The sequence below is a fragment of the Ascaphus truei genome, chromosome 3 (assembly GCF_040206685.1).
Source record: "Ascaphus truei isolate aAscTru1 chromosome 3, aAscTru1.hap1, whole genome shotgun sequence".
NCBI lineage: Eukaryota > Metazoa > Chordata > Amphibia > Anura > Ascaphidae > Ascaphus > Ascaphus truei.
This window is the reverse complement of record NC_134485.1, coordinates 101,372,716-101,399,976: the sequence shown is the minus strand read 5'-3', so window position 1 is coordinate 101,399,976 and position 27,261 is coordinate 101,372,716. Positions and strand designations below refer to the sequence as shown.

The window sequence follows — 27,261 nt, the reverse complement described above, 5'->3', positions numbered from 1 at the left end:
GCTCATTAGGCAAACGGCAGCTCGCGCATGCGCCTGTCAGCACGTCCTTAACAGCAATACCAGCTCCCTACCTGTACCGAAGCTATGCGCAAGCGGGGAGACTATAGAGCCTGTTACAAATGCGTTATTTACATCGGTTATGCACGTATATGACGATTGCAGTACAGTACATGCATGGATAAGTGGAAAAAAGGTAGTGCTTCACTTTAAGTACATTTTCGCTTTACATACATGTTCCGGTCCCATTGCGTACGTTAATGCGGGGTATGCCTGTACTGTATTATATACTGTAGTTATATAAATATACCGAAATAACTATAAAATTAGATAGATCTACACAATATATAGTTCTATTAATATGCTGCAAAATAAACAATAATAGATATACTGTATTATATAGTTATATAAATATACTTACGCGTTAGTTACCATTGGTGTCCTCGTGCGTTGTTTGGTTTTTCCGTGTGCATGATAGCACACGGTGGTTGATGGCACAACGAGACCAGAAGCAGCTAACCAGCGTTGAATATCTGCAATTCGTTGTCCACTCGTGTACATCTCCTTAATTCTCATGCTGAGATCCTTTGAAATCTTTTTAACAGGCATTGCTTCGAGTAGAAAGAAATACAAACAAAAGAATGTATATTTGATGTGTATTCAATGTGCAGTGAATCCACAAAATGGATGGTGTATTTATACGTTAATGACTCACATTAGAGTACGCCCCCTTTTAACACCTGTACCTCATCGCCATGCATAAAAGGTTACACACTTTGCATAGCCTCCCACTTGATGATCTGTATCTGAACTTGCCCTTGTCCAGATACTGCATTGTGCTATTGTCCATCTTCTTCCATGGATAATCCTCTATTCTACGGACGCAAGAACCCACTCGCCTCTGCCGTGCCTGTCACACAGAAAAAGCGAAAGGCGGCAGCCGTTTCCAAGCCAAGGCCAAAGCGACAGGCTAAGATTAATAAAGAAAACCTTCTGCTGACCCCAAAGGCTAAGGGTTTTAATACACGTAAGTCTTATTATGTCAAGAAGAAATTCGGTGATGTACACTCAAGGCAAAACAAATGGCAGCCAACCCATCGAACCCGCAGGCCACTTCCTCGATTACGCTTCGACGACTCTGCCTGTGCTCTCCCAGAAATCTACAGCCCATCTTCTCCACTACTCGTCCACGACACGGCCGCCGCTCTCCCGGAAACCTACAGCCCATCTTCTCCACTGCTCTTCGACGATGCTGCTGCTGGTGTCCCTAAAATCCATGGGTTACTTTCTCCATTACACTTAGACGACTCTGCCGCTTCTCGCCAGGAAATCCACAAGTCGCTTTCTCCATCCCTCTTCGACGATGCTGCCGCTTCTCTCCCAGAAATTCACAGGTCACCTCCTCCATCCTTCTTCAACGACGCTGACGCTTCTCTCCAGGGAACCCCCATCTCATCCTCCATAGCAGCCATCCACCCAGATGTCCACAGCACGCCATGCACAAGAACCAGCTTGTTAGACCGCATGCTGAATGGGTTATGTGTGGATATCCCCGGGAACTCTACTATGCTGGTAAAGATAGATCTGCTTTTAGAGATCATGCTAAATATGAATCAATGGATGGAGAAGATGGATCGACGGATGGAGAAGATAGAGACTGACATAGAGGGGATACATAATTTGCTCGGTGTTCATGCCCCTGTATCCCTGACGCTAGAGCAGGAGGGTGGCATGGATGTGATGAATGGGACCTTCGACCGCCTTCCAACACCAAGCGCACCCCCTCCACCAGAAGAATTTGTGTACATGTATGCCGTTGAGGAGGAGGATAACATGACAACCCCGTCAAGACCACGCCAGGAGACAACACGGCGACCAAGACAGGGGGAAAGCTTCCTCCCAGACAACCTACCATCGCCCGCCGCCACAAGCACACCCACTCCCAGAAGCACACCCGCTCCCAGAACCCAACTGACATACGCTTGCATCGATACGGTGCCCGACATCATCCTGCGCGAGCTGCCACCGGCTCTCATGGAGAAGTATAGGGTGATGAGTGCTGGTTAAACTCCAGAAGTATGGCGTGTTAATTTTTAAGCACCACGTGTCCTACTTGGTGTACTGCGGGTGGGCCAAAAATGTAAACTACGAAAGAAATCGCAAAAAAAGGGCGCTTCCTGAAAATTTAAGAAGGACTATTGTGGAGGAATTGCGGCGCTATTTTTCAATTTCAGATCTTTTAATGAAATTCGTTCGAGACTCCATTAATGGCATTTTGAGCCATACAAGGCATCGGCCCTGGAAGGACAATCTGGTGGAGATCGAATTTGCGTGACTGTTCAACTGTTTTTTGTAAATGTTTTGGCTTTCTGTACTTTAATAAAGGAGATGTTACGTTTTTCAAATTTTATGAATAAAGAATTTTTTTTAATAACACCATACTGTTGTGCTGTACATGTTTTGACTTTCTGTACTTTAATAAAGGAGATGTTGCGTGTTTTAACTTGTATTAATAAAGAAATGTTTTTACTTACTGTAAAAAGACCTGTTAAATAAGTGAATGAGACCGCTATCACCATTGTTAGCTTGAACAAATAGGGATCAATGACAGGTGCTGTAAGGGTAATAAATACAATAGTATCGGTGGTGACATATAGACTCAATATTGTGCTTGTATTTACCTATGTGATATCGCACGATTAATCAACTGCAATTATCCGCTGTACATAGCACTAACAGTTTTGGGATAGCCATACAGGCATAATAGGCAGACAGAGCTATTTATATACTGTGACATAATATGTGTTAAAATCTTCTGTCTTGGTTATTACCTATCCCACATATTTTTGCCAATACGCTCCTAGATATAACTATATAGAATATATAGAGATACAAATTCACCCTTAGGTGACTGCTCTGTGATTGACATACATCACACACCTGTAAACCCGTTGGTTTTGAGACACTAAAATCAGCTGTGATCTAGAAAGTCAGGATATGTCTGTACATGGTATTATACCGACTTAATTTGACTGATACATATCTACCACTCTAATAACAGGGATTTTTAATAATGTATATGTGTTTTTAATATCTATGTAGAATTAATAAAATTTTATTATTTTTGATTTCCTCTGTGATTCTGGGAAACTTGTCAGACATACAGTATTTTACTGCAGGACCATTTATGTCCAATAAATATGATAATACATGTATGACACGCGATTGCTACATAAAAGGGAATCTTCTCTGATGTAAAAAGACCTGCACAATTCCAGTCCCCGAGGGCCGAAAACAGGCCCGGTTTTCAAGGTTATTCTGAAAACCGGGCCTTTTTGCGGCCCTCGAGGACTGGAGTTGTGCAGGCCTGACTGACTGTTCTGTACACCATCCTACTGTAAATGTTTTGACTTTCTGTACATAAATGTTTTCACTAGCAGTAAACCATACACCTGTTAATGTTTTGAATTGCTGTACACTTAAAATGTTTATAAATTGTATTTGTAAATAAATGTTTTTGTACTTACTCCACCAATAAAAGAAAATTTGATTTGTTTTAAATTGTTCCATTGTCTCCTTTTATACTGTAACAAAATACAGTGTTTCTAGAATATACTGTACAGTACTGTCCAGGCATACTGCACTCTATACTGTAGGCATGCTCAGTACTGTTCTTCACAAGAGTATTAAAACAATACATGCTGTACGGGTATAGAAAACACATATGTACTGGAATACATGTAGAATAAATGCAATTTTTTTTTTCTGGTTTATTATACAGTATATATATAAAAAAAGTATTGTATACGGTCTGAAAACAACAGCATACTGTTTCAGGTTTTCTATGAAGCTCTCAGTTACAGTATTCTATCCAAATCAATAACAACGGCCACTAAACTGTAGACTCCGGTACGTGTTTTTTTTTAATCAGATTCAGCAATGTGCAGGCATTGTAACACAAAGCGATATTATCCATCGAAATCCCTCCATTTGCCGTTTTCCGCATGAGATGACAAAGTTTTATTTTCTGAGGAAAAACAAAAGTCAAAGTTTTACTGTAATGGTCAGTCAGTCCCCTAAAGAAGTTCCCACAGTCAGTCCCACCAATAATTTTCTCGGGGGGCGTCACCTGTTCACATGCGCATGCACCTACTGTCGATGTGATGACACAAATATGCGTTTCAAGAAGGTTCCAATGCGCATGCGCCTAGCTTTCAATCAATTGTTCAGTATCTACTGTAGAAGCTGCTCAGCCAATGATATTGCTTACAGGAGAATCGCTTAACTGTGCATTGATATTGATATTTCAAAAACAGAATTAAATACGGCAACATTACTCACCATAGACTTTGCCAATCAGCTGGTGCCGAGCCACTGCCAGTCCCGTATTCTTGATTATACACGTAGTTGACAGGGGACTACTACACCTGTAGTCAGCTGATGAGGCTGGAAATCGCTTAGGTACATGCAAGCTTGCTGGAATCTGTACGCAAAATCCGGCTCAGGCTTCAGGTATCCGGGCGGGGACAGACAGCAAGGGTTGTCGGTCACCAGGTTTTCACTGACGGTCGGACCGTTATTGTAAGCCGGTGCTGGTGCTGGCGCATTGCTTGCCTGCGACTGACGTTTCTTAGTTGGTTTTAACATGACCTTTTGCCTTTTGAAGTCTCCATGATCATAGATACTGGAAAAACCCGGTGATACACACCAATACCCTCCAATAAATTCGGGATCAATACGAAAAAAACATGGATCGCTACATAACGTTTTCCTTATTGCACGCTTCCACACATGAGCATCTGGTGAAAATTTGTAAAAGTCATAGTTTTCGATAAAATACTGATAAATTTGACGAACTGTTGCCATCTTATCACCTGTTGCATTGATCGCGGCCCATATTAAATAAGCGTACGTTCTGTCGGGTTTTTGGAACACGGACTGCAGTTGTGCACTCATCTCGGAACTCTCAGGACAATAGATCACCAGACACTGCGCATTTAGTTTTAATATGAAAAGCCTAAATTGATACATTATTGTAACTTCTTCAGTCCCAAGGCCAATTTACAATGGACCACTGTGGTATTCTTTTAAACACCTGCAAGTCGACACATTACTGAAGCGCATGCGCATTACAATTCATGAATTTCTGCCATCTGGCGGATACGCGAAAAATTACAACCAATTAAATCCGAACTATTATCAATAAACACATCAACCGCGGGTGTGAATGCAAAATGAATGCGGTATGAATGCGGTCAGAATGCGGCATGAACGTGGTGAAGTGCGTGGCATTCGGAAAAAATCCCCGAAAAGATTCGGAGATGTTGGAGAATAAAAGGGGCCGTGGCTGTAACTAATTATCCCAAGGACAGTACAAATGACTCAGGGTCATCCCTTAAGGTTGGAGTAAAGGCGATTTCATCAGCAACAAAGGAAAGGATTCTTTACAGTAAGGGCAGTTAAAATGAGGAATTCATTACCCATGGAAACTGTGATAGTAGATACAATGGATTTGTTCAAAAAATGATTGGACATTCTTTTAGAAAGGAAAGGTATTCAGGGATATACCAAATAAGTATACATGGGAAGGATGTTGATCCAGGGAATAATCCGATTGCCAATTCTTGGAGTCAGGAAGGAATTTATTTTTCCCCTTATGAGATATCATTGAATTATATGACATTGGGGTTTTTTGTTTGCCTTCCTCTGGATCAATAAGTAAGTATAGTTATAGGATAAAGTATCTGTTGTCTAAATTTAGCATAGTTTGAACTTGATGGACCCAAGTCTTTTTTCAACCTCATCTACTATGTAACTATGTGCCGACGTATTGATTTCCCTAATACCTGGCCTGTTGCTGGCCCTTGAGGACTGGAGTTGGCCACCCCTTGGTTACAGTATCATCATTTTTTTCCACCCTTCCATGATGTTTGATTGTTGACTTTTTTTCGATAACATTTCCAAATGTAATTAATATTTCAAAAATACAAATTATTCAGAACTAATAGATTTTATTGATTACTGCAGGTCAGAGGATGAGATGGAAACGTTCATGCGTTATATGGACACAATATGGAATATATTCGGAAAAGATGTGCTTACAGCTTTTGACCTCTCTGTTTTTAGCACAGTGTATGATCTAGGAGGTAAAGTCATGTAAATTAAAAATTATATTATTAGAATTCCAATAATTAGTGATTGTAATTTAACCTTCCAGTGACAGAGTTTACTGCAGTGCACTAATCAGTATCACTAAAGTGCATGTCGGATAAGTTAAGAAATTAGATGATGCAAGAGTATTTCTCTACTGAAACAATTTGATGAGCAATCACATAGACTAATTTCTAACAGCTCAAAGATCTACTTTATCTCTGTATATCAAACTGGTTAGAAAATCAGAGCTCATTTCATTGTGTGAATGGATCATTTTTAGTTTATAGGACAAAACATCAATATTTCCCATTAACTCATATGTTAACTGGACATATTTGTACAGATATAACAGCTGTTATTGCTCCAGCTGGCGCGCTGCAGCGGGACACACACAACGCACCAGTGGGAGCAACCACCCTTCTAAACGCACTATTGCTGGCACACGCAAGTAGCTGCGATAACATTTACATCTATATATGTTCATGATGATGAAGCCAGAAAAAAAAACTTTGTGAAGAATGATATATTTTGGGAGTTATTTGCGAGAATAAGGTAGCTTTTACTGTACAATATTGGCCGTCACACTTTGTTGGTCCGCATGGGACCATATTAAATAAGGCTCTTACTGTAAATATTAGTCATTATCACTGAGGTGGCAATTCTTTCCACCTTTAAAAAATCTTGTATAATAGTATCCTCTGACTTGACAAAGATGTTTGTTTCCCTGAATTTGTAGGACTATAAGGAACAGTAGTTTTAATTTCTGTTTATCAAACAACTCAATCCAAAACCCTATCAATTTGTTTGTTTTGTTAGGATGTTCAGGAGGTCTGGCCAAGCAATTTGTCTCCGTGTATCCTGAATCAACAATTACCATTCTGGATCTGCCTAAAGTAGTGCAAACTGCAAAGAAACATTTTATAACTGACGAGGAACACCGGATATCTTTTCATGAAGGTAACATTTTATTTGTTAGATAATTTAATAAACTAATACTATTGGAAATAAAAACAATGCTGGATAATTTAAATGAAAATCAAAACCGCTTCTGTGTTTTAGCCAAATATTCTTTTACTAATGTTTTTATTACATTGGGCATTTCAATTAAGATCCACTTTGTGATATACATATCAGGATTCCACAAATGACTTCCTTGGACTAATGGCAGTGGCAAGTTTAATCAGTTAAATGTAGGTGAGTGACATTTTAATACAAATCCGACATCTATATACTGCACCGACACACTTTATTCGAGCAAATACCCAGTTTGTACCTGGCAGATACCTGGAATGCGCCACTCCTCACCTCTGACAAGCCCCGTTGCATTTGCCTTCCCAGCCTGGGTTCATGCCTGGCTGACGGGCGGCTGATCTGTTAAATGATAATGATTAGGATTTAATAGGCTGCAATGCTTCGCGTGTCTACCAGATGGTATAAATTCATGAATTGTAATGCAGTATATATATATATACTGTGCAGTATTGCAGCCATCGGGAATAAAATGCTTCAATCCCTGCTTGGAAAATAACCCAATGCACTCGGGCAGAAAACAGTCACAAACCTCAATACACCCGGGTATACCCGAATTCGTGGGACTAGCCGAGCTCGAATAAAGTGTGTCGCCAGTGTACATGTATTTTCATGTGTAACCCTTATTCCCCCCCTCTCTCCCTCCCCCCAATCTCAGATAGGGTCTCCTTGGGAATCTAATGCTCAGGTTTGGGTCTCTGTGTGGTGCATACCTGCTGGCAGCAGGGTGCCCTAAGTCTCCCGCGATTACATAGGGGAAAACAGAACAGGCTTCTGGGGCTGTGCCTCTGTCTCTTCTACTGGTGCAGTGCCTCCATCTCCTGCAGCCCCAAGCTGTATGGGGTGAAGTATCTATCCTCTATGCAGGATAGGAGGTATGGGGTATATCCTCACTCCCCGTAGGGAGTCCTCCAGCCTGCCAGTCCTGGCAGCTTGGTCTGGGTTATCTTGCCCCTCTCACTACAGGGACAGACTAAACTAAATAGGAAGTTCTATGCAGTAAGTAGCTCCAGCAGGCACCACCCCTGTGTCTTCTAATTGGACACAGGGCCTGATGATACCGCCTTCACTGACATTGCACAGCATGAAGTGGGGAAAACCCATGATTGCTCCTGGCAACCCTGCCCTTACACATGGATTATTGCCAGGAGGAGGGCAGACCTATAGCCCAAACCACACAGGGCTACACATGTCTTTTTTTATCTTTTAATACTTCCGTGGTAACCAAAAACTATTCAGTGTTTTTACGATTGTTTCTTGATCTCCTTTGTGCCTGTTTGTAAACTGTTGTGTATGGAGGTAAATTGTTTTTTCTTTTGTTGGTTTGTTTGCCTAACGATGGCAACATAATTAGTTTACATAGATACTGGGAATGAACACTCATTACTAAATAAGAATAGAATTAAACAGACCCATAGAAAATAGAAATATGTTCATTTTACAAAAGAAGTCAGTACAAAATTATTGGACATGAATCTTTCTATGGAGACCAATTACACCGATACATTTTATTTTGCCCTCTATCTATGTATATGGAACTGCCCCTTTAATGGAGCAGCCCCACTTAGCTTGGAAACATTTTGTAAACTTAGCTATGTAAATAGCTTCTATAAACACATATGAAGTTGGTTTTGCAAATTAATAGTATGTAATTTCAGAGGACCCTGAAAATGATAGAACACAAACACACACACACACACACACACACACACACACACACACACACACACACACACACACACACACACACACACACACACACACACACACACACACACACACACACACACACACACACACAGGCTATCAAGGATGTTTCATCGGTGAGCGCAGTGCCTCCAGCCCAGAAGGATCCTGGTGCAGCCAGGATGAAACTCATAGGCAACTCTTCTTGGTATTCACACTCCAGACATCCCACCAGAGAGGGTATAACTGGGATCTATTGGGTACATCATAGATATTACAGCTTCCATTCCCTGAAGGCAGTACCCCAGGCTTGAGGCCCTGAGCACCCCTCCTCAGAATACCTTACCCCCTAACAGGGCAAGGCCTCAGCCCACTCCTGTTCAGGAGAGACTTACTACTGCATCCTCATAGCAGGGAGTGCAGCACAGAACTAACCCCCAGAACCCTTACTCTAACCTTTAGAGGGAAACCCCCTCCTTCCCAGAAGAGTGGCTCGTTAGCCGGCCTCCTATCAGTCATAGGCCCCCCCTTGTAATACCAGGCTACTCCTGAACTTTATTAGGTAACATACATATAAAAATACAACCAGGCCCTGCAAGATTTGCTCCCAACACCGCCCACTTTTTACTGGGACTTACAGTGCTAGAGGGGCCAGAGAATTACTGTAGTAGCCAAAGGCAACTTGGCTACATCCTCCCTCTGGTTTAGAAATCTGTCACGACCCTGCATGAGGGCATAACATCCACCACATTTTGTATACAATAAAAACATGATAATAACATTATAACTAAACTGATTCCACCCTGGTAATGTGTCCACCCCTTTAGCTATTTTAAGTGGCCACAGTCATTACCAGGGAAACAGGTCGAGGGGACTGGGGCCTATATCTGTGGTCACGTCAGCTCTGTGGGGACTAAATTCAGGATGGTGGGACTGTCAGAACGGGTGATGGTGCAGAACAGGTACAGCACTTCAAAGTCTCGTTGCATGGGGTATTTAGAGTTCCATACCCCAACTTGGGCGTCAACCAGAGAGGTCGTCCGTATTAGGGCCTGCAACTTTCTGTGCCTGGGAGCGGGAAGCCAGGAGCTTAGCAAGGCCTCCCATGCCCCTGATGGCAGAGGGGCTATTTCGCTTGTCCTGCCCCTTCTTCCGTGCCCAGCACTGCTGCAAGAATATTTTTTCCATAGGGGTACCCACCAATGCAGCAGGGTCAGATGCAGGATCCGAAAGAGGAGCAGTACCAAGCTGATCACCTTGTCCGGGCGCTTGGTTTAGGCAGCAGGCACATAGGGCATGGCTTGATCTCGGGCCTCGCAGATGGCTTTACACTGCAACAGGAGCTTGGACATTCCTCCAGGGACATCAGTCCAACGATTGACATCTTGGATCAACACCCCCTGGTAGAAGTCGGGGCTCGAGATGGACAAAGGAGTCATTACCTCAGAAGTGTTGGAGGCCTCGTCCGACACCTCATCGATGGACGCACCCTTGCTGTCCTGACGGAAGCTCGCAGATCCAGCGGTGGATGGTTCCTCTTGTGGGGAGTGGTGTACCAAGGGCGTGGCAGACCCCGCTCGGCCATGCCTGTCCAGGCAACGGCTCACCTCCTCTAAGGCAAATATTTAGCAGGAACTGACTGGAGAGCAGAAGGGGACTCACGCTGTCGCACACTGGCCGGTGTTAACTCAGGTACAGTACGTCCGCTGGTAAGATTTCTTCTGCAGGGCTGGAGAGCCCGCTGATGTCTGTTCCCATGGCTCTCAGCTGTCCCGCTCCAGTGTCAATACTGTGTGAACTGTGGTTCTCATACAGGATTTTGGAACCGACCAGGTGCCGAAGCAGTATCCAGAAATCGGTTTAATGGGTGTCGGATGGCTGTCCTGCCATATCCATCAATCCTTGGAGAAACCCGTTGATATCGGGAAATTCCCCAGTGTGCAGCAGGGTCTTGGAAGTCTCTGCTCCAGGGCCCTGGAGGTGGAGGTACGATGTGTGACATTCAGAGCACCAGGAAGTGGATCTTAGTGCATGTCCCACCCATTCTCAAAATGGCAGACCAAACTGAGCAGACCTACTGGGAGGGCAAAGTGAGTGCCTTGCATTACATCCATTGTTGCAGATATCTGGGAGGGAGCGTGTAGGTGTGTGTCTGTTCAGCAATACTACCACGTACGACTGTGGTTAAGTCCCCACATCTGCTGCTCGGCAGTAGGTAGACACGCCCTCAGCTCCTCCCTCTGGTAATTCAGTGGTACGGCTGTAGAGAACAGGGTGCGGCTTTCGCGCCAACCCAAATAATTGTGCCAAGAGGGAAGAGATTTGCAAACAGAGTCTTACAACTTTGCACACGTTGCCGTGTGTGTGGCTAATATGTAGTCCCTATTGGTATAAAGGGATAGAATTAAACTGTACATTTGTATGTGCTAGAGACAGGTGTGTGTGTGTATGCATTCATAGAGCGCAGTATTTATAGACATGGGCCTTAGCACTCGTGGGAAGAGAGTTCTCTTGTGTCAGGGTAGTGGCTCATGAAGCTGCGGTCTTGGTTTAGGACACCTGTGAGTGTCACGAACAGTTTCATACATTTGTATTCATACAACCATCTCTCGTTTGGTGTTCTGAGTTTACCATTGAGAATGGCCAACTTCAGATCGTTCATCTTATGGCCAGAGTCAGAGAAATGTTCGCCGACAGGACTGTTTCTTGTTCCATGTGTGATGCTTTGGCAATGCAAATTCATTCTCTTGTTTAGCCCCTGTCCTGTCTCACCTATGTAGTAGCAGCCCCCTGGGCATTTCATGCACCTGACAAGATACACGACATTGCTGGAGGAACAGGGGAACCTTCATTTGTTTTTGTACTCAAGATTCCTGTGTAGTATTTGTATTGTGCCCGCTGTCTCGAGCATTGTGCAGGTTTCGCATCTTGCGTCCTGGCATGGTCTTCTCTTGCATTCAGTTGTATTGTTTAATACTTTACTTCTCACTATAATTTCCATATATATACAGTACCGACCAAGTTTATTCTAATACGGCTAGAGCCGCAAGCCACGAGGTTTCCCGGCTTTGATGTAGAATCCCCTCGGCGTGCCGCGCGTCACCGATGCGGTCACGCTTCATCGGGAGCGTGCGTGCCCAGGGCTCCCCGAAGGGAGCCCTGGTGTCCCGCGATGTGGGGGATGCGGTGGGGGGCTCCGGGGGACCCGGCGGACCTGGAGAGGGGAAGCCCCGATCGGAGGACCGATCCTCTGAGGCTCCGGCGCGCGCGCGGGACACCTCGACGCGCGCCCGAGATCTGCTGCAGCCGAGACCGGGTAAGTGTTAGACTAAGCTCGGCCGCAACAGTATATATATATAAATATATATATATATATATATATATATATACATACATACATACACATATATTTTATTTTAATATGTAGTGCGCTTGTGTGCATTGTGTTTTCTTTGTCTTTTGGAGAACTCTTAAAGGAGAACTCCTTATTTAGGAGCATTTCAGGAGTGGCTTCTTGCACTCACAGCTGCAAACGGATTAGAATTGATTTTAGAAGACAGCACGAGTGCAGAAACCTTTCTTCAGACTTTTGATTTGCTCTAGAGTGTATGAATGAGAAGCCAGACAAGGCAATTAAGAAGGAGAGTAACAGATTAATCTAGGACAGGGGTGGGCAATATTTTGCCTGGATGGTCACTTGGCAAGCTTTGGTAGCTTTGCGGGCCACACATCTAATGTGGAATCAACAATAAGTCTGTGGCCCGCAAAGTTTACCAAGCTACCCCTCCTCACCAGCTTCTCCCCTACATAATCTTCTTCACACCTGCATCTCCCCTATCCATTCTCTCTTTCTCCCCTCACTATCCACCTCCCTTTTTCCCACTCCCTCGCCCCCACTCTCCTTTCTCTCACTCTTCTCCATCCCTTTGTTCTCACTCTGCCTCTTCTATTGTAATCGTCCTCCCTCTCTAACTCTTCTCATCCCTCTTCTCTCCACCTCTCTCTGTGACTTCTGGTCGGTCCTAACTTCTGTTAGATCCACCCAGGTGGGCTTATGACTACTCTGCCGCTGCCTCTGACACCTGCACCACAGATACGGACAGGGTAGCTGTCCCCTACCTGTGGAAGGCCACAGGCAACCCTCCCCATGGCCACAGACAGAGTTCCCAGGACCCAGGATTGGAGGTTTATTGGAACTCCTTCAGTGTCAGCGGCCTTGGGAGATCCCCCCTCAATCTCATGCACCACTTCTTCTTTCACTCCACCACTTATCCCTATCCCTCCCCCTCACACCCTCACACCCTCTCTGTACCCCACACCCCCTCTCTCTCTCCAACACACTCAAACTATCCTCCTCAATGCACCCACACAGCCCCCCACCCCCAATACACATACTAAGCCTCCTAGCCCAATACACACTGCCTCCCACACAAAAGTTACCTTATCCATGTACAGTGCTTACAGAGCCATGAATATCAAATTTCATTTCTCAGTACCCTCTCAGAAATGCCTCATGGACATTTTCATGAACATTGTTCAGGGAACCCAGCCATTTTGCTGTATATACACATTCAAATGTGATGATATTTCTATAGTGGGCATTTCTGTGCAGACCATGGTTTGCTGGGAGCAGATGTGAACACACACACTTCTCTCCCTTATCTTGGGGTGAGGCCTCTGTGCAGTGCAGGGCGGATGTGAATGCTGGCAAGCCCAACTTTCGTCCCACACGTGGGGGTTGGGCTCACAGTGCAGGCTGGGCCACAGTGGGGGAGAGATGGGGCCTGGAAGCCAACAGTGGCCTATAGCCAGATGCGGATATTGGAGCCGACCTCTGACCGTGCCCAACTTTCTGCACCGGCCGCCCAGACCCCCAGCAGCCATAGGTGTCCTGGCTCTCGCCCCCTTTCGGTGGCCCTGACTGACTGGTTAGCGGGCCATATTTTGCCCACCCCTGCTCTAGCAGCAGGTGATATTGGTTTATAGTATGATGTATTGATGAGTTTTGAGTGGTATAGAGGAAAAGTTAGTAGAAGGTATAGAGGAATGTTAGTAGAAGGTTACATTTACAATTGCTAAGATTGAGAGAAGACATGAGCATTTTACAAAGAGTGGATCATAACAATGATATGGGAGAAGGAATGGGCAGATTTAGCAAGAAGGTGATATACTGTAAAAAGAAAAATATATAATATAAAATTATTTTTAAATATATTATTTGCATACTTTGTTGCAGCATCAGCACACTGTCGGAGTTGTACACGCACAGTCACTTCATGCACCAACATACCTAGATTGTAATTTGGTGCTACAAGCACAGGACGATAACGTGATTTACGCAATGACATGCAGGTCATGCTGGAATTAAAGCAAACTTCTCCCCGTCGAGAAGCAGATACAAAAATAAGAGGCTACAGAATACTCTACTGTATATAATCTATTAAAATACAATATGGACCTGTTTAATTTATAATGTGTTTTATATATATTAATAATATTTGTTTTATTTTGATATAAATTGTGTTCTATTGTTACTGCATAACGATGACAATTCCTTTGTTTTTCTTCCATAGGAGATTTCTTTAATGACCCAATTCCACAAGCAGACCTATTTATTATGGCTAGGATAATTCATGACTGGACAGAAGAGAAATGTTTACAGTTGCTGAATAAAATTTACAAGTCATGCAAACCTGGTAAGTTCCTACGGTATTTTTGGAAAATTGACTATGACTTTTGATACAGACTTGTCCAGTCATTGCCTAATTTAATATATAGTTGAGTATATCTAGTATCAAATAAATTATATATCAACTTAAAGAACCATGCAATTCTAATGAAAATAAACATAGTATGAAAATAATACACACACATTTGATGCTTCTTCTAATCAAAAATATGTTTTGAGGCCACATACTAATTATTGGTTCTGATCCCCACTGCTTAAATATTTCTAATAAAACACTCACAGACAACTCTCCTGCTTAGTGGGAAGGGAAATCAACATGGTATAACTTGCAAGAGTCTGTTTAGGTTCCTTAAAGCCATAGTGTTGCTGAAAGTTATGTTTTTTTTTCCTCTATGAAAATGGGCTTTGGGTTTGGATAGATATAGACTAATACAGCTTCAGCGGCCGTTATTGTAAAACTTCACGGCGCAGATTTTGTGTGCTCTGCTGTACTCCACGCAGCATGAACGCGGCCAATCGCCCCAGGCACCCGCGCTTATCGCGATTGCTTTGTTGAATTTCATGGATTCTGTTTCTTTGGGTGCAATGAAATGAATTGCATTGTGTACAGTACTATGCTACTGTGTCAATTTAAGGTGTTTTTAAAACCGTAACTCTAAAATGCCATTTTCTGCATTGAGGCATACATTTCATAAAGCCACTAGACTACACCTACTTTTGAATATTCGGCTATTTCTACACCAATAATGTTTCTTACCAATACTTTTGGACTATATTTTCTTTGATACTGTTTTTATTATGTCACATTTAAAGGCGGTGGATTGCTGCTGGTTGAAGTACTTCTAAATGAGGACAAAAGTGGCCCTCTGACTTCCCAGCTGTGTTCGTTGAACATGTTGGTCAAGACAGAAGGGAAAGAGAGGACTCCCTCTGAATATAGCAAGCTGCTGACAGCCTCTGGCTTCAAGGACATTCAAGTGAAAGCAACTGGAAAGATCTATGATGCTATTTTAGGGAGAAAATAAACACGCAACTTTTTCATCTTCCGTTGTATAAAACAGGATGGTCATGGTTCGTTGATAGACAAATTGGATAATATTTCAGTGATTGCAGACTATTAGCACTAATATTAGCATCTACTGTATACAATTAATTATTACTTAGAAAATCATTGAAATACTGATATGTATGTTTAAGTACATTCACTTTTCGAATATTAAAATATTTTGAAAGAATTATTGGCATTATGTGAATGCAGCTAAAGGTTTCGTTTTGTATTTAAAATGTCATATAAAAACATTGACTTAATTTTGTGAAGGTCTGAGTAAAATAACAAGTAAGTGTCCTGGAAAAAATAAACATTTCGGCACATTAATAATAAGAATCTGAAACCATGAAAACCTAGGAGGCGAACATTACAGTACATCTACTGTGCTTTATGTATTGAATTGTGTGTGCAGGACAGACCACTGTTTGCTTAATTTAGATTGCTTTATGCACAATTAATAGAAGTTCAGAACCACTAGTCTGTATAAAACCTGGACCGAAATATCTAAATATCAAATGTGACTAAGGAGTTTATTGACTGACTTGTTGGTCTAGTTTGTATAATTATTATCCCTAGGATACTGATTACACACTGAAAAAAGTTACTGATAAATATCTGTTCAAACAGTTAATATGCTCATAGAAAGCTGTTAGACAACAAGAGGAAATTAAAAAACAAACTGTGATTATCATTGTCACGTGACATGGCACCTCACCGCCAGAGATCCTCGATCTGTGCCCAGACCCTTTACTGTATGCAGCCTCCAGAGTCTGTAATTTAGGCTCAACCCTGCTGCAGTATATCCCCTATGGGCTTCCCAAAGACATAAGTCAAAACTAGCAGGATACAAGGAACTCATAAACGTTAGTTTATAATGAATAGTGTCACCCCAGACTTCCAGGGAACAATAGTACAAAAAGTGTCTAGAAGCGTCCTGTCTACCTAGCCCTTTGTGATTGGCAGCTTCCTGGCTACTTAGCTGGTGTGGTGGGGACCACTGCCCACAAAAGATGGATTGCCCAAAACAAGGACAATCTTGTACAGGGAAACAAAAAAATCCTCTTGGCTACCAGTACCTAGCCCTGTGGGATGGGGACCACCACCTGCCAAAGTGGGATGGAAACCATGAACATCCCCCTGAAGCAACAGAAGCTTGACTCTCCAGGTAGCTCTCCTCTAGGAGAGACTGCTGATATCCACAGATGTGCATGGTTGTTTCTCTCAGAATAGACTCACCTCCAACTTTTGAATACTCAAATCGGCTCAAGCCGGCTCTTGACACAGAGACCACAGCATCTACTGAGAGAAGATCCTCCCAGAAAACTCTCAGTCAGCTCTTTGTATTTTGCCCCGGCTCCTGAGCACACAACCCTGCTGTCGATTAGACCCCTGCCTCTTCAGGATCCTCTCCTGAACTCCCCACGGGGGCTCTCCAAACGCCCCCCATCAGCTCTCTGCTAGTCAATCAGGTCTGGCCTGGTTATCTTGGCTAGAGTCTCCATTCACAAAATGGGACCACCAGGTGTAGCTAATTACAGACAGAGACTAAGAACAGCTTGGCTTTGAGCTATTGGGGTAGAACAATGCTCCAGATTTTAAATGCAAGTCCCTTCAGCAGGTGACGACCCCTCCTCAATTCCCCAACCAAGGGCCCAGAATAAACACAATGGTAACACACCCAAAACCATACATAAAATGAGGCTATAGTACAGAAAATAACCGCAAACCCAAATCACCAAAGTGTTAATATAAAATCAATTAATATCACCACTAGGGAGATGCAGCTGGTATGAGGGTGTTTCCCAACACCCTTAAATTAGGCAACAAGAACAAGAACACTCCCAAGCGCAAAAACTCCCCTCAGGCATGTAATAAGGGAAAGAAAACAACATAGTGCAAATGTGTCAAATAACAACTAATTGTAGATTCAACTAATGAGTGCCCACTAACATGGTAAAGGAATTATTCAGGCATTTCCAGATTTCTGATCGGGAGCAGTTTTCAGACAGGATTTCTCCCGGACCATATATAAAAGAAGAAAGGTACATAGTGTAATACAATTTAATAAAGACACATACAGTGAGCACATTCAACTCACATGCTCCCACGTAAACACAAGCAATTTGACCACTCTGGGTCCTACAACATTCTCAACCATGCCTCTTTGAAGCTTGGAGAATCTGTATGCTTCTGCTCCAAAACGAACAGCTGATCACATCAGGTGACCGCGGCTAAAGGAAAAACCTCAGATCCTGGCGGTCTGTAGCTGTAGCGTGAAGCTGGAGAATCTGTATGCTCCTGCTCCAATGTGAACAGCTGATCACATCAGGTGACGTCACAGTCAAAGGAAAACCTCCGATCATTGCGTTTCACAGTGGCGGCGTCTATTGGTATCGGCGTCTCACAGCAGAGAAGGCAAATAGCTCAATGCTTTCCAAACATAAGGGGGACCACCGTACGGGTTTCTATCGTAGATACGATCTTCCTCAGGGGTGTAGTGATCTGGCTAACTACATAGTCCCATATAAATAGTCCCAGACAATGACATAAAGGCGGGAATTGATTGGTCAATCAAGGGAAGGGGCAGGGATAACGACGCAAAGCATTTGATGCAAATCTATAAACAGCAACATAATATACACATTTGAAAAATATGAACATAATTAAATAGCAAAAAATATACATAATATCAGTAAGATGTATATAAAAACATGCATAATCTATGGAGAGAAAACACATAGATTACAACAGAGAAAAATAATGGCAACAAATAAAATTTGCCTATACCATGTTGGTAATAATGACAGTTTAGAACCAGAGTACAATAAACATTGTGATTTTAAAGAAAGGAAACACAGGTTTAGATAAAAAAAGGAATTCAGATCTACAGGCATACCCCACATTAACGTACGCAATGGGACCGGAGAATGTATGTAAAGTGAAAATGTACTTAAAGTGAAGCACTACCTTTTCCCCACTTATCGATGCATGTACTGTACTGCAATCGTCATATATGTGCATAACTGATGTAAATAACGCATTTATAACAGGCTCTATAGTCTCCCCGCTTGCTCACAGCTTTGGTACAGGTAGGGAGACAGTATTGCTGTTCAGGACGTGCTGGCAGGCGCATGCGTGAGCTGCCGTTTGCCTATTGAGCGAGATGTACTTACTCGCGAGTGTACTTAAAGTGAGTGTCCTTAAACCGGGGTATGCCTGTATATCAACATTTAGACCTAAAGGTCTTAAGGTCCGCAATTTATGTATCCAAAATTTTTCTTGTTGTGAAACATCATGGATACGATTGCCTCCTCTCCAATTTGATTTTACTATATCAATGCCCTGATATGTTAGGCCCTTTGGATTGGATTGATCGACTTTTTGGAAATGTAGTGACACATTGTGACTTTCCAGCCCTAGAGTGATATTTCTAATGTGTTCTAATATTCTTACACGTAAAGGTCTTATCGTGCATCTTACGTATTGCAGTCCACAAGGGCAGCTTAGAAGGTAGATCACTGCTGTACTTTTACAATGAATAAATTGCTTTATTTTGAAAGTCTCCTTAGTTGTATTAGATGTAAAACAATCTGATTTTTCTTCCATATTTGCACGCCTTACAATCTGGGTATTTGTAAAAACCCTTTAGGTTTCTCTCCCAGCCAGATGGAATTAGGTGTAATAGTGGGTAATAGACTGGGTGCCAGTTTGTCTTTAAGATTCTTGGCCTTTGTAAATACAACTTGTGCCTTATCTGGCAGAAAATCCTTTAAAATCTGGTCATTTTTTTTAAATGTGCCAATATTTATTCAAGATTTTTTTAATCTTTTAATAATCTCGATTAAATTGTGTAATGAAAGGAATAAAAGTATTGTCCATTGTCTTTTTAGGGTTGGTTTGTAAAATAGAGTTTCTTTCTAAATCTCTAGCTTTTTTCTTTGCTTCTTCTACCTCCAATGCTTGATAGTTCCGAACAATTTTTTCTTATCCTCCTAAAATGAGGCTACCTGCCCATACAATAGGCTCCCCTCCTCAGGTATACAATGCCTGATATTCACAACATGCTTACAGTTATTAAAATTCCCATTGTAGAGAAAGCTCAGATCAACCCATTAACTCATTAATGTTGTCTGCGAAATAGGGGAGCAGGAGATCCACAAACTGGAAAAATAGAAGTAATATGGGGAAGAATTTACCATGAAATCTTGCAAATAGAGATGGGGTAAGGTGAAAATATGGGGTAAATGCACTTGCATTCTTTCCCTAGAGAAACAGCGTTTTCACAGTGGGTTGGGGAAGTGAAAGGTCCCCTTCTTTTACTTAGTAGATGATACCTAAGAGATATGGAGGAAACAAAAGATTCACAAATGGTGTAAAAAATATGGGTTCTTTATCATATAAAAAGTAAGAACAATTGAAGAATAGAACATCGTTACCGCAATCAGCACTTCCCATTTTGTTCATCTGGAAAACACAGACGCGTCATCTTAGTTCTCTCTGCAAACCAGAAACTCAAGAACTCAACATGTTTTGCTGATGCGCTCAGCTTCCTCGGGTGTATGAATTATCCTTTGCAGGTAACCCTTAAATAACCTGGGTTCTCAGATGTTCAATTATCCACAATTAGAATTTAATTACAATAATATGAACTAAATAATAGTAAAAATGTGTGAAATCACATAAACCATTAATCAGGCAGAAATGGATGAGTCAATTAACCTATTCAATATGTCTTACTGACATATCTAAGTGCATGCAGATACAGGATCCGTTCTCCTGTGATTGATCGGCGAAAATGCAAAGTTCTATGGGGAAGATCATGTGACCAGGCTGTCACTAGATACAATTGGTGCACTGTAAGAGAGAGAGCTGGGCTCAAAAAGCGTTGTACCAGAGCCAGTTTCAGAAGAGGAAGGGGATGTGACTTTGTACTGTAAATGGTTGCTATAGAAACAAAACATGCAAGTTTTTACAAGTATTTTCTCAATGTACAGAATTGATTTATTTAAAAAAAACACACATGTAGGATATTGCTTGGTCTGCAACTTCAAGGTGTTGGAGAATAGATACAATGGGACCTAGTCAACCTGTCCCTTCTGATGCAAAAAAGAGGAAGAGATCATTTGTGATTTGTTTTGTGACGTTTTTTTCTTCAGTGATATGCTCCTTGTCTTCGGCAGTGCTTTAACTGTGTTTGTAAATAAATCTTAAGTTCACTATTCCTGTCTCTTTGTAATGAATAATATTTATTGTACATATTTGTAATGTAATTGTACACACAAGTAAGTAACCAATATATAATATGTTATGGAAAATCTTACAAACATTCTAATTTTACTTTAAGCAATCAAAAACAATATGTAGTTGTTTAACATTAACTAAATTACACTTTATCCGAAGCCTCTGTTCGTGTGTTTGTGACTGTTATATTATTATTGGTCTGACACAACTACAGCATTTGAATGGAAAGTGCTAAGTGCCATACCAAAATGTAATATTTTGGTAGCACTTTAGACATGCCCTTGTCATTATAGACACTTCATGGAAATGTTAAGTTAATCATGGTCTTACTGTTTGTAACGGGTATTCCCTCACCCAATCGTAGAGTGTAGGTGCGGTGAACTTAATGTGACCAGGTGTGATGCTTTACATGCTAGGCTCACAGGAGGGCTGAGCTTCCGCCACGGGGAACCTGGGGCACATATAATACTATAAGTAACCTCGTACTCGGTGCAGCGCCTCCACCTGCGATGGCTCCCACCAGAGGGGGAGTGGTTCCTCGCAGGACAATATATATATTATATATATATATATATATATATATATATATATATATATATATATATGTAGCGGTCATGTAAAATGGCTACAGTCATCTCTCCTGCTGACAGTAAGGCCTGGTAAGTTGTGGGCATGCCAGCAGTAATCATGGAGGTTTGCCCTCACACCCTGGTGAGGTGCCCTGTGTAAGGATGGGAGTGGTCACAGACTCTGACTCCCTGGTTGGTGATGTCAGAGTTGTGTCAGCCCCCAGAGTGTACATAAGGCACAGCACTGTGTCTAAAAGTTAGTTCTGAGGAGTTCTGCTAAGTGGAGGAGGAGTTCTAGTCAGATAAGAGTTCTAGTTCAAATACAAGTTCAGTTATGATCTAGTAGCTGAAGCAGGAGTCTGTGTCCAGGGACCTGGCACAGAATAAAGACATCCCGGCTGGGATAGGGAATCCCTAATCAAGGAGACAATACCTTTTAAAGGGAAGTAAGGGCACAATGGAAGGCTAGTTACACCCCATTGTGGAGGGCAGCATGGCCCACCGTACAATAAAGATGATGCTGATAACAGAAACCCTCGTGTGTAAGAGTGAAGTGATTGCACAAGGGGCTGCACCACAGAGGAGTTCCTCGCCAGGACTATCCCCAAGTGACCAAAGGGACCCTGATGTGGTGGAGGCGCTGCACTGGACCTAGGTAGGACTCAAGCACACTACCTCAGCTGCCTGTCTGGATGGGTCATCCCCATACACCATCATGCGGGAGACTCAGGAGTCCTGTAGCCAACAGGTGCACCACCAGACACTACACCGTAATGGGGACTGGTTAGACCACAGGGGCCAATATGAGATTGGGGGGGTCAGGCCGGTTCACAAAAACCGTTACATTTGGAGGCGCTGCTGAGATGCCAGACCTGTCAACAGGACAGGCTATAGCTAGGCACACTTGGAAACAGGGAGAAGTGTCTGCTGCCACTTTGTGCTGCGTTGGGACGGACCTAGGGGTAGTCAGGGGGGCCGATGGAGTATGTCAGTCCGCAGGGACGACCTAGGGGCCTGAAAGGAGTGAGGGGTTTGGAGCCGGGCTATAGCTGTCCTAGTCACCTTGAGGTAGTGCTAGTTGGTAGGATGCCAGAAGGGATAGCCTGTTAACGTGGTCAGGAATCCTGGAGAGGGTCTGCGCTAGGCTAACCAAGACAGGTAGACGCCCCAAGTACTGCATGGCAGAGCCAGAGTACTCTAGCCCATTCCAGACCACTCGCCGTAGGGAGCACAGACTGGGAGGAAGGAGTTACAGCAGACACTGAGAGAGTGAGCCTAGCCTGAGGTAGTGCAACATGAGTCCAGCCTAGATCAGGTACACATGTGGTGGTGCATCTGAGCAAATCTTTATTGTACTGGTGTGGTGGCTGCCCCACAGAGCGGAGCCCCATGTACGATAATTGGTACGATAGCGTGACAACCCAAGGAATGGAGGATCCGTGTGGTGCAGAGAGCCCAAAATGGCGATCGGAGGCTGATGGGGAAGGCAACCGTGGCGTGCGCCCCACTGAAGAGCAAACTGTCGCTGAGCTGTCTCTAACTAATCTGCTCTGGAGTGGAGCGAAGGCGGTGGCTGCCACGTTTTTGTCCTGTCTGGGACACCGAGGTGCCCCCCTTGAGGAGTGTGAGGACATTGTGATAACTGGGGTGGAGCACAGTGAGGATGGATGTCAGTGGACGTGCAACCAAATGAATGCTACCTCATCAAGAAAACAAACTGACATTTCGGACTCAAAAGCTATCCAAAATGGCGGCTCCCGCTTGCTAGGGAGACCGCGTGGGCCAGTCGCAGAGAACTTGACTGATTCAGGACTCGTATAAAGCTGGCCTGGAATGGCGCGAACAGCAGAGCCCCGCCCTGATGGGGGGCATGGCGCGAAAGCTATGGCTGCGCCTTCATGGACAGTGACTCACTCGGCCCCTGTGCTGAGTCAACCGCTTAGTCTATGGGACCCTCCCCTGATTTCAACCAGGGGGAGTGACTTTCAACTATGGCCTGTGGGAATGCACCCACTGGGCCCAGGGACTGATATCCAGACGGCGCCACTACAAGAAGTAGTTCCGGCCGCGGAGATGCAGTGCAAAAAGGATGGCTATCTTGCACAAAGGGCGGCTGCCAGGAGAAGGCGGGAACTAGCCGCGGGAAAAGAACCTCACCCTGATGGGGAAACTGGCGCGAAAACGCAGACCGCGCCCACCAGGACTGAGAAAGGCGCGGCCTTAATTAAGGGGCATGCTATTCCCCTGTGGGACCCGCCCATTATTGCAACCCCTGGGGGCGGGTTCCAGCTATGTCAGCGGAGGGAGGAGCCGAAGCAGGGAGTGGCTGGCCCAGCAACATCTACCAGTCAGTTGCGAGGAACCAATGACCTGGAGAGACCCATACAGAAAGTGGCCCCTATTAAAAGAATGGCCTGCTCCTCCACTGTGGGCACTATGGTCTCCACCCAGCCCTACTCGGTACCCGGCGGGCTACTGGTAGTCAGGGTGGCAAACACCGAGACGGTGGTCGGGCTCTGCCTTTAATGCGGGCTGCCCGGAGGCACTGTTAATACAGCGGCACGTTGCCCACACTGCGGGACATTGTATCTGTGGCCAATGCCAACATTCATCCCGATACAACCTGCTGACCCCCTGGGGGATACGGCTAGGCGAGCCGCCGAGTCCCCTGGTGCACTATGGATAAGTTGTGCAAGTCCCGGAGAAAGAGTACTGGAGTCGATCAAATCGGCTGGGTCAGCAGCAACCGAGACGGTCGGGTCACCCCCGACCGCACTGAAAAGAGACTTTCGCCCCGATCGGTGACCCCTAAATCAGGGAAGGGAGACTACTCCGACGAGGATCTCCGCGAGCTAGCGGTGGTAAAATCAGGGCCCAAGAAGGAACAGGGAAGGACGACACCCCGTGGGGTGAGTGGCAGCCTGGAGAACAGGGCGTCCCCCGCAGATCGGCGAGCCGAGAGACGGAGTCCCTCCGCCCCAGGATATGGCGGCGACGGGCGAGAGACGCCTACACCCCTGCGGACTGGTAAGCGAAGCCCAATCACTTACCTTGTCCCGGCAGACAGCGTAGCGGTAGAAAGGCCGAGCCAGGCCCAAGACGCACGTGTAGAGACGGCATAACTTCCGGTGAAGACGACGGCGGAGCTTCCGGATGTCGTCATCGAGCAAGAGATCCCGCATGGGGGTCCAACCCAAGATGGCGGCGCTTCCGGTTCCGGGGAGGACATCACTTCCGGTGGCGACGGCGGAACCACTGGGAAGGAAGCAGCGATGCTTCGGTGATCGGGGGAGGGTCCCCGATCGCCTCAAAGGCCCAGGAGCTGGATGGGCGATCCGAGGACTGAGGAGGGTGAGCTATCCTCATTGGATCAATCCACGGACAGCCGGGAACGGGTCGTAGCCCCGTGGCGCCCACTCGCTTGCCCTTACGCCCAGCCCCACGCCCTAGGTAAAACCCCTGCCCCAATCACACGGTCCCCGGGTTCCCCGCCTAGTCTAGAATCTGTGGACATACCCTTGGAAGAGGAGGTGAGACGGACTGGGGAGAGACAGCGCAGTTGTGCTACGGAGGGCATTTCTCGGGGTGGGGGAGAGTTGGGTAAGGCCGCGGTAGGCCGGTGGTTGCCTCTGGTGACCAACGAACCAGAGAAAAAGGCCCTGGGATCATCACGGTGGTCCGTACCACGGTCGGCACGGACATCGGGGGTATTCTCTGGGGGGGATGCGGACGAAAGCGATTCAGGGGATTCGCATAAGTTTAAAGAGCACCGTTGGTGGGCCCCACTCTTTGAAGGCTATGTAGCCTGGATGGACCGTACGCGGTTTCTCATCCGTAGGGAGGATGTAGTAGACTATTGGTGGGCCGTAGGATAATTCACCCCTGAGCAACGAGATAGGGAGTTGCAGGAGAGGTGGCTCAAGATAGAACACAGGGAGATAGAGCCCATGGGACCTGATATCATATCAGACCCTGTGGATCCGGACGAACCCCTGTCATGGGTGCTACCTGGGAGAGCAGGTAATGCGGATTTGACCAGGATCAGTAGAGCTGAACGGGCAATAGTGGCTCGATATAAGTCATCCCACGGGTTGAAGTACCCTTATGTCCCTGAGCCTATCATGGATGAGATAGAGGAGAATAGAGGAAGGTGGATCAGGGAGTCCATTGAAATGTATCTGGTCAATAAGGGGAGTGCAGTTACGGGAAGAAAGGCAGAGGATAGGATAGATCATCTGGTGTGAGTATGGGGCATAGGGAGGAACATATATAAGCATAAGGTGACCTATAGGCCCGAGAGTGGGCTGCCTAGATATTACCATGTCACGGTCCTGGATATGGGTGGTAGGGAGGTTAGGAAACCTGACCCGAGTCACTATTATTAGGAGGTACTGGGACATTACGCGGGCTCGTGGCTGCTGGACGGGGCAGGCTTGGCGGAATGTACTGTAGTAATTCTTGTTGTTGCATTATGAAAACTTTGTGTGAAGTTAACAATTATGTTTTGTGTTACAGTGCTTCCTGGAGGAAGGTATGCAAATTTAGGTCCCAGCGAGGACGATGGGATTCACCAGGGGGAGAATGTAGCGGTCATTTAAATGGCTACAGTCATTTCTCCTGCTGACAGTAAGGCCTGGTAAGTTGTGGGCATGCCAGCAGTAATCATGGAGGTTTGCCCTCACACCCTGGTGAGGTGCCCTGTGTAAGGATGGGAGTGGTCACAGACTCTGACTCCCTGGTTGGTGATGTCAGAATTGTGTCAGCCCCCAGAGTGTACATAAGGCACAACACTGTGTCTAAAAGTTAGTTCTGAGGAGTTCTGCTAAGTGGAGGAGGAGTTCTAGTCAGATAAGAGTTCTAGTTCAAATACAAGTTCAGTTATGATCTAGTAGCTGAAGCAGGAGTCTGTGTCCAGGGACCTGGCACAGAATAAAGACATCCCGGCTGGGATAGGGAATCCCTAATCAAGGAGACAATACCTTTTAAAGGGAAGTAAGGGCACAATGGAAGGCTAGTTACACTCCATTGTGGAGGGCAGCATGGCCCACCGTACAATAAAGATGATGCTGATAACAGAAACCCTCGTGTGTAAGAGTGAAGTGATTGCACAAGGGGCTGCACCACAGAGGAGTTCCTCGCCAGGACTATCCCCAAGTGACCAAAAGGACCCTGATGAGGTGGAGGCGCTGCACTGGACCTAGGTAGGACTCAAGCACACTACCTCAGCTGCCTGTCTGGACGGGTCATCCCCATACACCATCATGCGGGAGACTCAGGAGTCCTGTAGCCAACAGGTGCACCACCAGACACTACACCGTAATGGGGACTGGTTAGACCACAGGGGCCAATATGAGATTGGGGGGGTCAGGCCGGTTCACAAAAACCGTTACATATATATATATATATATATATATATATATATATATATATATATATATATATATATCCACACACACAGCATGTAAACCAACCAATGACTTTACTATTGCAAACATACTTGTGCATATGATAAACAGCTGTCCGTCCCTAGAGGAGACACTAACTACTGTGTCTCGCAGGACGCAACCTCCTTCCACCGGGTGATCCCACCCCGTGTCCAGTAACCCCACACAATATGTCCCTTCAAGTGATATAGATGTGTGTGACTGCGCAGCCACTAGTCCCGTGTGAGTACTCTGTTGGTGCACTTTACAACGATACCTGCCCTGGCTCCAGCCACGGGTGCCACTATACCACTGGGGTTGGATCCGCCGTGATGTCCTCCTACGCGTGGGATGAATTCCAGCGTGGATAATATCACTGCAGCTCCGCACCGTCTGTACCTTGGCGGGGGTCCGTCTGCCGCCAGC

General features: G+C 44.8%; 1 protein-coding gene across 1 annotated transcript in view; it reads left to right on the top strand.

Annotated features, from left to right (window-relative positions):
• The window catches only part of LOC142490950 (acetylserotonin O-methyltransferase-like), a 45,735-nt gene extending 30,156 nt beyond the window's left edge, over positions 1–15,579 (top strand). The window contains exons 5-8 of the mRNA XM_075593323.1: positions 6,025–6,143; positions 6,967–7,107; positions 14,439–14,561; positions 15,368–15,579. Coding sequence (XP_075449438.1) covers positions 6,025–6,143; positions 6,967–7,107; positions 14,439–14,561; positions 15,368–15,579 — 595 coding nt within the window. The remainder of the gene's footprint in view (positions 1–6,024; positions 6,144–6,966; positions 7,108–14,438; positions 14,562–15,367) is intronic.
• The last annotated feature ends 11,682 nt before the right edge of the window (positions 15,580–27,261 follow it).